The sequence below is a fragment of the Euphorbia lathyris genome, chromosome 7 (genome assembly GCF_963576675.1).
Source record: "Euphorbia lathyris chromosome 7, ddEupLath1.1, whole genome shotgun sequence".
NCBI classification, from domain to species: domain Eukaryota; kingdom Viridiplantae; phylum Streptophyta; class Magnoliopsida; order Malpighiales; family Euphorbiaceae; genus Euphorbia; species Euphorbia lathyris.
This window is the reverse complement of record NC_088916.1, coordinates 70,290,418-70,305,285: the sequence shown is the minus strand read 5'-3', so window position 1 is coordinate 70,305,285 and position 14,868 is coordinate 70,290,418. Positions and strand designations below refer to the sequence as shown.

Sequence of the window (14,868 nt, the reverse complement as noted above, 5' to 3'; positions counted from 1 at the left end):
GATTTCTCAGTTTACGATTTACTACTCGGTGTGCATATTGACTCAGTATTGATGTGTATTTTGTGTTAAGTGCTCAGCATAACAATTACTCAGCATGCATTTGTGTAGATCATTCAACATAGTAATTCACTCAACATAAATTTATGTTTTAGAACAGGAATTTACTGAAGAGGATTAAACATACCAATGACTTCTCTGAGTATACTGAACTGTTCACGAGCCAGTGGCTTTGTGAAGATATCCGTAAGCTGCTCATCCGTTGGGACGTAGGTCAGCTTTATCTCACCTTTGAGTACATGGTCTCTAATGAAGTGATGCCTTATGCTGACATGCTTCATTCTGCTGTGTTGAATTGGGTTCTTTGATAGATCAATTGCACTTTTGTTGTCGCATTTGACCTCAATTGTCTTTGTTTGAACACCATAGTCTTCAAGCTGTTGCTTAATCCATAGGACTTGAGCAACACAGTGACCAGCAACAATATACTCAGCTTCAGTGGTAGACAAGGCTACTGACGCCTACTTCTTACTGAACCAAGATACAAGACAGCTTCCTAAGAAATGACATCCTCTAGAGGTGCTTTTCCGTTCTAGCTTGTCTCGACCATAGTCAGCGTCAGTGTATCCAACGAGTGTAAAGCCATGTGTGTTGGGATACCATAAACCTGCGTTCACTGAGCTTTGCAAGTATCTAAGGATTCTTTTTACAGCTATGTAATGAGATTCCTTAGGGTTAGATTGATATCTAGCACAGTAGCATACTGAGAACTGAATGTCCGGTCTACTGGCTGTTAAGTAAAGTAGAAAGCCTATCATACCTCGATACAATTTGCTGTCTACTGACTTACCATTCTCGTCAGCGCAGAGAACAGTTTCAGTGCCCATAGGAGTGGATATTGGCTTGCAATTTTCCAAGTCATATTTCTTTAATATCTCCTTGGCATATTTGATGAAGATGCCATTCTTTCCTTGTTTTATTTGAAGTCCGATGAAGAAGTTGAGTTCTCCCATCATCGACATTTCAAACTCAGTCTGCATTTGTTTGCTAAATTCCTTGCACATTGATTCGTTAGTTGCACCAAATATTATATCATCAACATAAATTTGAGCCAGCAGGGTATCTTTACCCTTTCTCTTAATGAATAAGGTTGTATCAGCTTTGCCTCTGACATAATTTCTAGTCAGCAGGAAACTGGTCAGTCTCTCATACCAAGCACGTGGTGCTTGCTTGAGGCCGTACAGAGCCTTTTTGAGTTTATAAACGTGGTTTGGGAATTTTGGATCCTCAAACCCTGGAGGTTGATTAACATAAACTTCCTCGTTTATAACTCCATTAAGAAATGCACTCTTAACATCCATTTGGAATAATTTAAAGTTCATGTAAGATGCATATGCACATAAGATCCTAATAGCTTCTAGCCTTGCCACTGGGGCAAAGGTCTCACCGTGGTCAATACCTTCTTGCTGACTGTAGCCCTGAGCTACAAGCCTTGCTTTGTTCCTGACTACATTTCCTTGCTCAGCCAGTTTGTTGCGAAAGACCCATCTTGTTCCAATGGTCTTCTGACTCCTTGGATGTGGCACTAGCTCCCATACATCGTTTCTTCTGAATTGGTCGAGTTCCTCTTGCATTGCGCTCATCCAGAATTCATCTTCCTCAGCATCAGCGAAGTTCTTAGGTTCCTGAACTGAGACGAAGGCTACATTGCTGAGGTACCTCTTGAGTTGATTCCTCGTCATCAGGGTATTCCCAGCAGAATCAAGGATTGCACTCTCCGAGTGCCCTCTTGGAATCCTTATCTCTTTAGGTAGATTTATGTCTTGTGCTGTCTGTGTTTCAACAATCTCTGCAGAAGTAGACTGGTCAGTGGAAACAATCTTAGGTTCACTCTTACTCTTGGTCAGCCTTTTAGTGAATGACTCAGCAGCTGGTTCTTGGTCAGCGGTTACTGAGTGTGGATCATCCTCAGTCAGTGGCTGGTATCTACCTGCAGGGTTAGTCTCATCGAACTCAACATGTACTGACTCTTCTAAAGTTTGAGTTCGTTTATTGAAAACTCTGTATGCTTTGCTGTTTGTTGAGTAGCCTAAAAAGATAGCCTCATCAGCTTTTGAGTCAAACTTTGCTAAGCTATCTTTGGTATTCAAAATAAAACATTTATAGCCAAAGGCACGAAAGTATCCAATGTTTGGCTTTCGTCCTTTCCAAAGTTTATAGGGGGTTTTCTTTAATATAGGAATGACTAGAGCCCTATTAAGAATATAGCACGCGTGTGTTAACAGCCTCTCCCCAAAAATACTTTGGAAGCCTATGCTCATCCAGCATTGTCCTGGCTATTTCAACCAGAGTTCTATTCTTCCGTTCAACAACCCCATTTTGTTGAGGTGTTCTAGGAGCAGAGAAATTGTAGTCAATGCCGCTGGCTTCACAGAATTCAACAAACTTTTGGTTTTTAAATTCTCCACCATTATCACTTCGGATGTGAGCCAATTTTAGGTCTTTATCATTTTCAATTTTTCTAACCAAATTTGAAAATGTCTCAAAGGTCTCATCCTTGCTACTCAGCAAGATGACCCAAGTGTACCGAGAGAAGTCATCTACAATGACCAAGGAAAATCTTCTTCCACCCAGACTCAGCGGCTGGACTGGACTGGACCGAAGAGATCCAAGTGTAGTAACTCTAACGGACGCTTAGTTGAGACAATATTTTTGCTGTGAAAAGATTGTTTGGTTTGTTTTCCAGCTTGGCAAGCGTGGCATAATTGATCTTTTTCAAATTTAAGTTCAGGCAGTCCCTCAACCAATTGCTTTCTTGCTAATTTGGCCAGGAGGTCCATGCTTACATAACCAAGTCTCCTATGCCATAGCCAGGAATTTTCTTCCTTTGATACTAAGCATACAGTTTTTGAAAACTTTTTCTCTAAGTCTAGCATAAAGACATTATCTATGCGAGGGGCAGTTAAAATTAACTCATTTGATTCACCCTCGTATATTTTACATCCAGTAGCATCAAATATAACTTTTCTCCCATTGTCACATAGTTGAGCTACGCTGAGTAAGTTATATTTGAGTCCGCTGACTAGGGAGACAGATTCAATAGTAGGATTACCTCCAATGGTTCCTGACCCTACTATCTTACCCTTCTTTTTGTCTCCAAAACTTACGCTTCCTCCTCGTTTACGCTTAAACGTGATGAACTGAGTTTCATCACCAGTCATATGCCTCGAGCATGCGCTGTCAATATACCACATCTTTGACTTCTCAGCACATCTCAGGCTTACCTGCATTGTAACTAGTTACTTTTAGGTACCCAATTCTTTTTGGGTCCTTGCTTGTTAGGTGCAACAGGTAAAGCATCATATTTTATTTTATGGCGACATACATGGATAGTATGGCCATTCTTTCCACAGAAGTCACAGCTGACCTTCTGTTTAGGTTGTCTCACTGACTGGTCAGCACCCCAGTGCTGAGCATGCCAGCACACCTTTGTGGTGTGACCTTTCTTCCCACAGAAGTCACACTGGACATTCCGCTGGGGATTCCATCTCTGCTGAGTACCTTGCTACTGAGTTCTCAGAGGAATGTTTCTTTTATTTGGAACCTTTAATTGGTTCTGGATAGTTGTGACGTTCTTTCTCAGTTTCTTCGAAACTGATTGGATTTCAGAGACAGACTCATATATGATCTTCATGTTATCATGCAAAGTTGAGTTGTCCTGAAGAAGGTATCTGAGGTCACTCAGCTTGACCTCTTCAACCTCATCACAACGCCTGCTGAGTGCTCTAATTTTCTTATTACACTTTTTGACAAGTGTATAGAGATCACTCAGGGCATTACCCATTTCGTTTCTGAGTTAGGAAAGTGACATTACCTCATTTGATTGCTCCTCATCGTCAGATGCAACGGAGGGGTCAGCACGCTCAGAGACGCATGGCTCAGCAAGTTCGTCAGCCATGAAGCATATCTTCGCTGACTCGGTCGCCTCAGCTTCTGTTGATGAAGACTCATCACTGTCGCTCCATGTAGCCACCATTGCCTTTTTGCCGTTCTTCTTATCTTTCCTCAGCGTGGGGCAGCTTGACTTTATATGGCCAGTTTGATGACATTCAAAGCATGTAATGGGCTTTGAGTTGTCTTTCTTGTATTTGCTGTCACTGGAGTCAGCTTTATACTTATCAAACTTTCTGTAAGGCTTCTTAGAATATTTGTCATTCTTCTTGAAGAGCATTTTCATCTTCCTTGTGAACATAGCCATCTCCTCATCATCTGTTGAGCTTCCATCAGTGGAGTCAGCTTTCATGACAAGAGACTTCTGCTTCTTGTCTTCAGATTTTTCCTTCACCTCGAAGTTTTTCATAGATATCTCATGGGTCAGCAACGAGCCGATGAGTTCGTCATATTTGTAGGTGGTTAAATCCTGAGCTTCCTCAACAACAGTCTTCTTTGCTTGCCAGTCTTTAGGAAGACTCCTGAGTATCTTTTTGACTTGTTCTTCCTCAGTGAAGATCTTCCTAAGTCTCTTGAGCTCATTTACGATGTTGGTAAACCTTGCATTCATGTCAGATATGCCCTCATCATTGTTCATCTCGAACAACTCGTACAGTCTCATCTGTTGGTTCACCTTGGACTCCTTTACTTTATTGGTTCCTTCGTAGGTGACCTCCAGCTTCTTCCAGATCTCTTACGCCGACTCACAACCTGAAATTTTATTATATTCTGCAGCATCGAGTGCACAGTGAAGCATATTAATAGCCGAAGCGTGATTTTGAAGCTTCTTGAGATCATCCTCTGTCCATTTGGCCTCAGCTTTTACAACTGTTAGGCCAGCCACAACTTCGACAGGTACAAATGGGCCTTGCACTATAGATAGCCAAGCACTCATATTTGTAGCCTGAATGAAATTTTTCATCCTATTCTTCCAGAAGGTATAGTTAGACCCGAAGAATAGGGGAGGCCGAGTGATGGACAGCCCCTCAGGCAATATCTGAGTTGTTTGGTTTCCTGGGAGAAACCGAGTACTGTTTTCGCCCATAGTGGGGATCAGCTCAAGGTTGTTAAACCTTTTACAGTGAGCTTTTAAGCTCTGATACCACTTGTTGGTCCCTTATAACGTTACAAGTATAGTTCCAAGGGGGGGGGGTTAGGAACTATTTAAGCTTTTTTTTACTTTAGGGCAGACTTCTTTTCTTAAGAGGAAATGTTTTAACAGCGGCGCTGAGTAATCAGCAAGATACTGGCTTAGTCAACTGGTGACTAGGTCAGTTTCTTAACTTGAGTCAGGAGATAGCACTTAAAGTCTATTCCTGAGCTCAAATGTTCGATGCGCACAACTCAGCTTGACCTCTTTACTTGGTCAGTTTTTGGTTATTTAAGCAAGCAATATATATAAGGAGTTTAAGGTAAGAAATACGTTACTCAGCAGATTTATCCAGGTTCGGCTTCTAAGCATACGTCCTGTCCCCGGAACACGTTCCGAGATTTCGAATCCTCTACTGAGCTCTTTAAAGGTAGAGCCTCAAACCTTTTACAATCTTAGCAACTGAGTATAACAAGAGTATCTTCCTCTATACCTCTACTCAATCCTAATCTCTCGCTGAGTTACTATAACCGAGTACTCAGCCTCTCCTTTCTAATCTCTGGAAATGATAAGTGTTTGTCCTAAACAATGATTGCTAAGACACCTTAGATGATTGAATAATCACTCTAGACTTTTACACAAAAGATATGAAATTTAGTGTAAGATTGCTTTGCTTTTTGCTTGCAGAACTTGCGTAGAAATTTGGTCAGCGTAATGGCTTGATCAAGTTTTGTGTTAAATGAAGCTTCTGATGGCACTATTTATAGAGACGTCTTGAGGCATCGGTCATTTCGAATTTCGAAATAACCGTTAGAGGGAAACGGCTTCCTGTCGTTGTCATCCTAACTTGCTCAGAGCTCTCGGCCAATCAGATTTGAGTATCTTCTGTCCTCGGTCAGCTTTTGGTCAGCTCGGCAGAATGTCTCTCCTTTTATGGTAAAGTCAACTGGACAGCATACTGTGTCGTTTGAACTTTACCCAAAGTGGAAACACTTTGTCTGAAAGTTTTCCTTAGCCAGCTGCTGTCTTGTACGCTTTGTCGAATAAACTCAGCAGCTTCGTTCTGAAGTTGTTCCCTGAAGGTCTTCTAGATCCTTCTTCCGCTGAGTTGCGTTTTGTCCATAACGACAATGTTTTGACAAACGCGGACCGAGTTGTCTTGAACTGTTTGACTTGGGCTTTGACTCTTGTATTGGGCTTGGGCCTTTTAATCCTTATGTTTTATAAACAATTTAACTCAACATTGAACAAACACATTAGTAGAATAAATCAAAGCATTTAAACTTAGTGTGTTTAGAATATGTTTTTAATTATACTTAAACAATTTTGTCAAATCAAAATTATGTGGAAAGGTGTTTCAACAGAGTTTTCACTAAAGATGAGGTTTTGAGTCTCGTCAAAGGAGAGCTTCGGCATGCAATGAAGGATGAAGGATTTCAGACTAAAGGTTCAGCAGCAATAGAGACCGAAACTCCGTTAAGTGCTGACATCATAGGCCAACCAATGCCCAAGGGGTTTAAATATCCACTGTTGAAAGATTATAATGGTATGACCGATCCTACTCTTCACGTCAAGAATTTCCAAAGAGCACTCTAGACCACTACTGCCACTGAAGCACTCATGTGCAAACTCTTTTCAACAACCTTGAAAGATTCGACTACTTATTGGTATGATCAGCTCTTGCCTGGATCTACTCGGTGCATCAGCCGAAGGAAGGGAAGAGCGACAGGGGTAAGGAGGAACATAAGCGGTCCAAATAACACATGGATCACAACTATGCACCTTTGAATGCCCTAGAAAGGAAGTTTTGTACTGGGTAGAGACCAACATGCAACACATTCAATATCCACCGAAGCTCAAAACTTCAGACCGAAGACACAATGGCCTATTTTGTGAATTCCACATGAGTGAAGGGCATGATACTGAAAATTGCAGGTAGTTGGCGGCCGAATTAAACAAAATGGCCGAAGCAGGCAAAATGGATAGATTTCTAAGAAATGTCATCAAGATTAAGGAGCCTAAGGACAAGCAACATGTTGAGCGAGCTCCTAGATGAGTTATAAATGTTACAGCAGGAGGATCTGTTGAGGATCGTTATGCTAAAAGACGAAGGATGGACAAGGGCAAGGAAAGAATCTCCAGTTCTAAGACTGAGTTTTCATTCGGCAGTTTCAATCGACAAGCACATAATGATGCTTTGGTAATTGAGATTACTGTGGAGGAGTACAAGGTTCCCATGGTATTCATTGACACAGGCAGTTCTACGAACATCATTACCAGAAAGACATACGAAGTATTAAAGCTTGAGCACGATCGATTGATTCTCACTTTATCACTGTTGGTGGAGATTCTGGTCACTCCGTACCTTTAATGGGCAGTGCATATTTACAAGTTTCTATTGGTGGTGGGCTCGTAAAGTGACATTCCAAAACCGAGTTTTGGTAATTGGTTCAGTATTGCCATACAATGTGAAAAAAATCGAATTGTATTAATACTCTCATTAAATATAAGTTTGGAGATTTGGATGTCACCCTAGTGTTAAGGGCTACAAAGATAAAGAAGAACGACAAGTCGTATTCTGGTTGCACCAGGTCGACCATATAAGATTCCCTCCGCTTCCTTCCCGCCATTTCACCTCTAATTTAACAATTTTTGCAATTTTCCCTTTCCCTTACCTTCCAAAACATCTCCTTCATCCAGACAGAAAAATTAGGGTTTTCGATTTCCGTTCCCTATTCTGCCAAAACAGAGTAAGTATCTCAGAAAATCCTTTTCCTGTTTCTTTCAATTTTAATTTTCATGAGTTTTAGGGCTTTAATTAAATCAATTGACAATTTTTTTTTTTTCAATTTTATGTTAATTTTGAATTCAGCAGGATGGGAGATTCCACTCAAGATTTCTCTCAACTGAACATTTCAGAAGAAGAAAAGGACAAGCTTGTAGCAGAAGTGATTCGCTATGTGCTTTTTAAGACGCGCCAGAACAGTGGCTGCCCGATCAAGAGAGATGAACTTACTCAGATAGTCACCAAAAATTATCGCCAACGTTTGCTTCCTTCTTTTGTGATCAATGAAGCCATAGCCAAGCTTTCTAGCATTTTTGGATTGGAGGTGAGGGAGCTTCAAAGAGCTCGTCCTTCCTCCGCAAATCATCAAAGTAAACAACTTTATCTCTTCCTTTAATTTTGTCATGTATTAATTACTAATTAGCAATTTTAAGTGGCTTTCTATTTTTGGTATAATCTAAATTAAAGGTCAAAGAGGTCACTTGTTGTGATTTTGACATTGAATGTGAGTTCTATAATCAGTAATACCAAAGGAAAAGAAGTACATTACTTTCTTATTGATGGAGGAATGTGGTGCTTCAATTTGGTATCCAATGGAAAGTTTTATACAATCAATTTAATGTGCAAAATTCTAGTTATGGTTGTATGCTTGGGATAAAGGATTCTTTAATTGATGCCGAAGGGAATGCTTCAGATGTATTCAGTAAGGTTTACTTATATGTTAATGTGTTCTTGGATTAATTTCTCAAGAACAAATTCTTCTATGCACTAGCTATAAGATAGTTCAAATTTTTGGACAATTAAATCATGATTAGTTGCCCGATGTTTCTGCTTTTGCTATGAGTTGCTGCATTTTCTTATTGTCAGAGAGAATATATAGAAACTATTCTTCGATCTTACCTACGAGTTAAAGCTTTTTGGTCATTGGGTTCCTTGATATGGTATCTGAGCCTCTTAATGAGGGGTTCAAATTCTAGCAACTTCATTTATTGTTTGAAATTCAACACATGGTAAGATGTGCTTTTATTGTATATGTTTCAAGCCCAACGCATTCGTGGGCAGGGATGTGTTAGAGATTATATATGAAAGCTATTTGTCGGCCTTACCTATCTTCATTGTACATCCAAAACCATTAAAATTCATGTATGTTGATATTGTTTCCAAAAAAACTTATAGGTTATGTTTAAGCTGGGTGTAGGGGGCAATAACAGTGCCACATGTTATATAAGAACATTGAATTTCATTGTATTTTTGCTTACATATTGCCAAGAAAGCATTTTTTGGATCAAGGGGAGCACGGACTTTCCCCCAATTTACAATTGTTTGGAGCCTGTGGTAGAACAGTGTTCCTTTTTTCGAGTTTAACATGGTTTCTATAATGCACCATTTGTAGGTGGTGCTGATGCTAAATCCTATGTTCTCATCAGTCAATTACCGGCTGATTTGTACCGGAAGTATGTTGAAGATGTTGATACAGCACATCTGACTGGCTTTACATTTGTTGTGATTAGTATTGTTCACCTTGCCGGAGGCAAAATACCAGAAGGTATCTTCGTTTTACAATATATAAACTTGTAGACATAAACAGTGGTCGACTGTGGCGATTTTTTTTCCTTCTTCTGGCCATATAACATCAACTCATAAGACCTTATGTGGATCAGAGAATCTTTGGCAACATTTGAGGCGAATGGGATTGAACGAAGCTGATGAAAGCCATCCCGTTCTTGGAAACATTAAGCAGGCACTAGAGACAATTGTCCAACAAAGGTTAAAATCGTGCAATTAGGACCTTTCCTTTTATGTATATCATGATTTTTAGGTAACAAGTATTTATTTTCTATTTGATAGATGATTTATATTGTACTTCTGTATATTTATGCAGATACTTGCAGAAAGACAAAGTTAATGGACCTGAAGGTAATACTTTAGTCTATGAGCTTGCTGAGAGAGCTTTAGATGGTCCAGTTCATGGGAGAATCAAAGAGTACGTAACACAGGTACGAATGAACTGAACATGATTTTGACATCTTATTGTTTCTTCATTTCATATTTTGTGATGCCAATATTTCGTTCCTTATTGAAGTCCAGATCAACAAAAATCCGTTAAAAAATAAACGAATTGATGAGGGTAAACTAGGTATTTGTCCATATTTTACCCTTTACTCCAGGCATAAACGCTCTGATACTTGCTGACAGCAGAAAAACCAATCAATTTGTTGCATTTTGTATGTTCTGATATATGATAATTGTGCTTTATCAATTAGAGCATGACTTAAGTTTTGAAAGGGTTGATAATGGTATATTGTCAGATTGTGAACAAGGACCTTGGAACTGTGGAAATCGACTAGTGTCGTAAAGCTAACTTTTTATCCCAACTACATGGGAGGTAAGAAACCTGGATTACATCTGATGCTTCTCAAATATTTAACCTACTTGTGGAGATGGTCATTTTGCACATTAGCTGTTTATTATTTACAGTAAGTGATCTGAAGAAGTTTTCTTCACAACCAGGAGTCTGATATCTATATATACATATGTGGATTATCTTTTTCCCCTTTCTTGCAAGCTTGTTAGGAGATTAGTTTAGATTGTGAATTTTGTTTAACTTCTTCACTCAGTAGGTTTGTAAAATGTATCCACTGTACTCTTACTCTGTTATAAACAGTGTAAAAATTGGTTGGTGGGTCGTAAACATCATGTTGATCTATTCTGATGATCTGTTAAGGGTCAACTTTGGTATGACACATTTAATTAACGGGTTGACACAATCAATTAAACGAATTGAATATGGGTAAAAAATAACATGATCCGTTTAACTTGTTACAATATTGTAATTAACTAAATGGATTATAAAATCCGCCAACCTATTTACTCTATTACAGAATTTATGATAAATTAGGAATTTTGGGGGAAAAGAAGAAGATGAGAAATATGCAGCAGGATGAAATGACTTATAAATCCATAATAATATGTACTATTGCATATCATACAAAATTATGTGTCGTAAAGAGTTGATGAATCAATCTGCAACATGATTCATATATGTTGCAGGTTAAACGTGTCAATCTACATTAATCGATTGGTTTTGATTTGATTGCTGAGGGGATGAAACTGATTTGTGAATAGTGGAAAGTAGGAGACAATTTAGTTTCAAATTTCATTAAATTGGTACCATTTCACAAACGTTGACATTATTTCGTATGTTGAAGTTAAATTAATTGATACCATCTCATAAACGTTGAAACTAAAATGATATTATTTTGTATGTTTGAAGGTAAATTAATACTTCCGAGAAAACCTAAGTCATAGGCAGCAAGCAAATCTATTCTGGTTTAAAAAATAAATAAAATGTCAAGCTTTTTAATGTGGCATCTAATAACAATATTTTCTTCAAAATGTAATTTCAACAGCTATTCTACAAAACATTGAACAGCAATTAAAGAATAAAGGATAGGCCTGTGCTTATCAAGTCTGTTACTTATATAAAATACATATACACAAATTGGATTTAAATTATTGCTTTCTTAATGGCAAAATTAATTGCATACTAAACCATATGAACAAATGAAAAATAAAAGCTACAATGTCAATCATATTTCACATTTCAGTCACAGAAATTGGATCTCCAGATCCCACTATAATTAGGGTGTCAAGATGATTCTGAACAATGAATTCAACGAATAGAGAATTTGCAGCCAAATCCTCCACTGGAATACATCAAATATCCCTAGTTTGAGAAATGTCCATGTTGACGTTCAGCGGCATTCACTTATTGATGAACCCCTGCTGGTGCTTGCATCACCTATCGACACTGTTGCAAGCGATTTCGATGCCCATGCCCTGGCGTTAATTGCTCCTTCCTGTAAATTCCTTTTCCTGTAAGGCTCCTTGAGGGAATTGAATACATGTATCACTCCGTTCAGATATGCTCGAGGATGCTCCAACAAGCTCTCCAGTCTCAAGTTTTGCATCCGCCTCAACCAAGTGAACTGAACAAAGGCAAGCAGCGCAGGGAAAAATACATAAATCGATCTCACAAGCACAAACGCAGTCGCAAGAGCTAAGTATGTCTCCTGTCTAAATAAGTTCTCTGGAGATCTTGCCCATGTGAATGGGCAGCTTTCATCCTCGTTCTTATTGTGCTTTTCACGGTTTGATGGGAGCACCATTTTGTCTAGGGACCCTCTATCCAGTGCAGCAGTCTTTACGCCTAAATAAAAGAACACAACGTTTTAATTAGACAGCTAAGGAGACACGAGAAATATTCTCCAGATGAAACCCAGTCAGAACAGAAGGTACAACATATTTCCTGGCAGAAAAATATAATTGGGGATGCAATTTTTCATACACTGTAGGGGTGTACATCGGCTCAAAACCAAACTGGGAAAACCGAATACCATAACACCAAAATAATTAACACCGACACCGAATTGAATAGCATAAAAACCGAAACATAATCAAACCGAATATTCGGTTTATTAGTTCGGTTTTTACCGAAGAAAGAAAGCAATCTTAGCAGTTATGTTCAATTAAATATACTCAAAAGGAGAATATCTAATGCAAAATTCGTCGCGGTGACAACAAAATATCCAAGAATTAATTAAATATCAGGAGGAAGCCATAGGCTTTTGAATCCTTGTTGTCCAAATAAATATGGAAACAAAAGCCTCCAACTAAGAAGAAAAGGCTTACCTGTAATGTCAGTATAAAAAGCAACAAGAGAACCCAGAGTTCGGGAACCATGATATCGCACACGCATAGTAGAATTCAGAAGGAACAGAGTTGGAAATCCATGAACCCCATACTTCGAGAGGATGCTGCAGAAATCAATCAATTAATTTTACAGTCACGACAACAAAATGCATTCCCAAGCCACATCTTTCTGAAAGAATAAAACAGTAACATAATGATCGGCGATATTAAATTACAAACCTTGGTCTGATTGATGACTCTTCAATTGCAAAATGGTGGATGGAGGGATATAAAGAAGAAAGGAGGGAGAAGCTTGGTCTAAAAGTCCTAGAGAAAGGGCACCAAGATGCATAGAAGAGCACAGCTACATATTTGTGACTGTCCTTATGAACTATATTCAATGCATTTTGCAATGAAACTTCATCACCCTTCACGTAAAAGAAATCAAATTCCGTCAATAATATTGAAAAAAAGACACAATCAATAGAACACAGCCTTTTAAAACTAGGAAGTGTCAATATGAGTTGTGTCATAATTGTGTTGTATGATCTATAATACGACTTTATATGAAATAAATGCAACAAAAAATGATAATCGTGTTAAAAGGGTCGTGTCAGGCAGATATGATCAATGTATGAAATAAATGCAACAGAAAACAATGATTGTGTTAAATGGGGTAGTGTCGTAAAATCGTGTCAGAAATTATCAGCTCAGATTATCTTTATAATTTATCATGTCAGAAACAAACAGTACGGATTGTCCCTATAGTTTACGGCGTCAGAAATTAACAGCACGGAAACGGTGATCGTGTTAAAAGGGGGTAGTGTCGTACGGATTGTCTCTATAATTTATTGTGTCAGAAATTATCAGCTCGGATTGTCTTTATAGTTTATCGTGTCAGAAATGAACAGCTCCGATTGTCTCTATAATTTATCGTGTCAGATATTAACAGCACGGATTGTCTATATAATTATCGTGTCAGAAATTAACAGCCGTATTGGCCAAGACTTCCATCACCAATGGCAAGCATTCAATAAATAAGTAAAAACATAAATAAATCCAGTAAGTTCATACAATCATATTAACAGCTAATTCCAATTTACAATCTTTATGCACCATATCTCCATCCCCACAACAATCTCAACCCAAGTTAAAGTTGCTAATGAAATAAGTGAAACCTGCAGTTCAAGGGAATAAAAAGTAATGAAGGCAAGGCATTCAATTTGGAAAGGTCTTTGCTTCCAGAATCAAACTACATCAATTTTGTTACCATTTCGGTTAAACATAACCATGCCAAACATCTGGTATGAGAAGAAATTCCTAACTGAAGTAAGCATATCATTTTTATAAAGCCTATCAAAGAACACAAACAACGAGACAGCACAGGAACAGGGTCCACCATTCAAATCCTTTGCAATCATGAGCGAAGAGGAGAAAAGCAATTAAATATGAACCCATATAAAAGGGGGAATCTGAAAAGAACATAAATCAAATTACCTCGGTAACACCAAAGAGACCGGGAGAATCATCACTGCAATCCAGAAAGCAGCTTCGATCTAGAAACCCAAAGATCGAATCTGTTACGGACTCTCTTGGACACATCGAAACCCGACTAGGGCTGGCGGAGGCGGCGGAGAATAACAAGTTCCCCCAAATCATAACGATTAAGCAGAGTATCGAGATCCGCCTTTGCCAAACCCTAGCTCCCATCATTAAAAAAAATCCAAACAAAAACCTAACTCAAAAAACTGAAAACCCCTAAGAAAAAAGGTAATCAGAAGAGTCGAGAAAAGCAAAGAAGAAGCGAGTCAGATGAAGGAAGGAGGCACATTTTAGCTTCGAAGGGGCAACTAGTAAATGGGGAAAGAAAATCAGATACTAAAAGAATAGGATTACGATTTAATATAGTATCAGTCTATTTCTCTGGTTTTGGAAAGGTGAAAGATGATGAAGAGGAAGGTGAGGTGAAGATAACGAAGGAGAGGAAACGGTAGCGTTTTGGTAGGGACGAAGGAAAGGGTAATAAGGTAAATGGACCGTTTTCAATTTGTACGAACGAACTCCTTTCTGTGGTCTTTCACTGGCTATTAAGTGTCTAAATGACTTTGTACCTTCTAAACGGTAACATTTTAGGCTATGTTTACTTTGTTTTTAATTAAAATGTGTTTAATTAAAAATATTAAATGATGTAATTATTTAATAAATATTATAAATAATTAAAATTTTAAAATATTAATTGATAATATTTAATTTATTGAAATATTTTTTTTGAAGCAACTTACTAGAATAAGTTAATTTTAACTATTTGAATAAT

General features: G+C 38.3%; 2 protein-coding genes across 3 annotated transcripts; one reads left to right on the top strand and one right to left on the bottom strand.

Moving 5' to 3' along the window:
• Positions 1-7,638: 7,638 nt before the first annotated feature.
• LOC136236086 (uncharacterized) lies at positions 7,639-10,616 on the top strand. 2 transcript variants are annotated; one of them, XM_066026191.1, is made up of 6 exons: positions 7,639-7,827; positions 7,953-8,233; positions 9,256-9,408; positions 9,524-9,629; positions 9,745-9,859; positions 10,172-10,616. In XM_066026191.1, exons 2-6 carry the CDS (start codon positions 7,954-7,956, stop codon positions 10,208-10,210), a joined length of 693 nt encoding a protein of 230 aa, XP_065882263.1. In that variant the 5' UTR covers positions 7,639-7,827; position 7,953; the 3' UTR covers positions 10,211-10,616. The 2 variants fall into 2 exon arrangements, with proteins under 2 accessions (XP_065882263.1, XP_065882262.1); XM_066026190.1 differs by having other exon boundaries at positions 7,640-7,827; positions 7,950-8,233.
• A 671-nt stretch (positions 10,617-11,287) lies between these two features.
• LOC136236072 (5'-adenylylsulfate reductase-like 4) lies at positions 11,288-14,498 on the bottom strand. Its single transcript, XM_066026180.1, has 4 exons — positions 14,052-14,498; positions 12,795-12,982; positions 12,555-12,679; positions 11,288-12,072 (listed from the first exon to the last, which is right to left on the bottom strand). The coding sequence occupies exons 1-4, from the start codon at positions 14,265-14,267 to the stop codon at positions 11,618-11,620; spliced, it is 984 nt and encodes a 327-aa protein (XP_065882252.1). The 5' UTR covers positions 14,268-14,498; the 3' UTR covers positions 11,288-11,617.
• Positions 14,499-14,868: the final 370 nt, after the last annotated feature.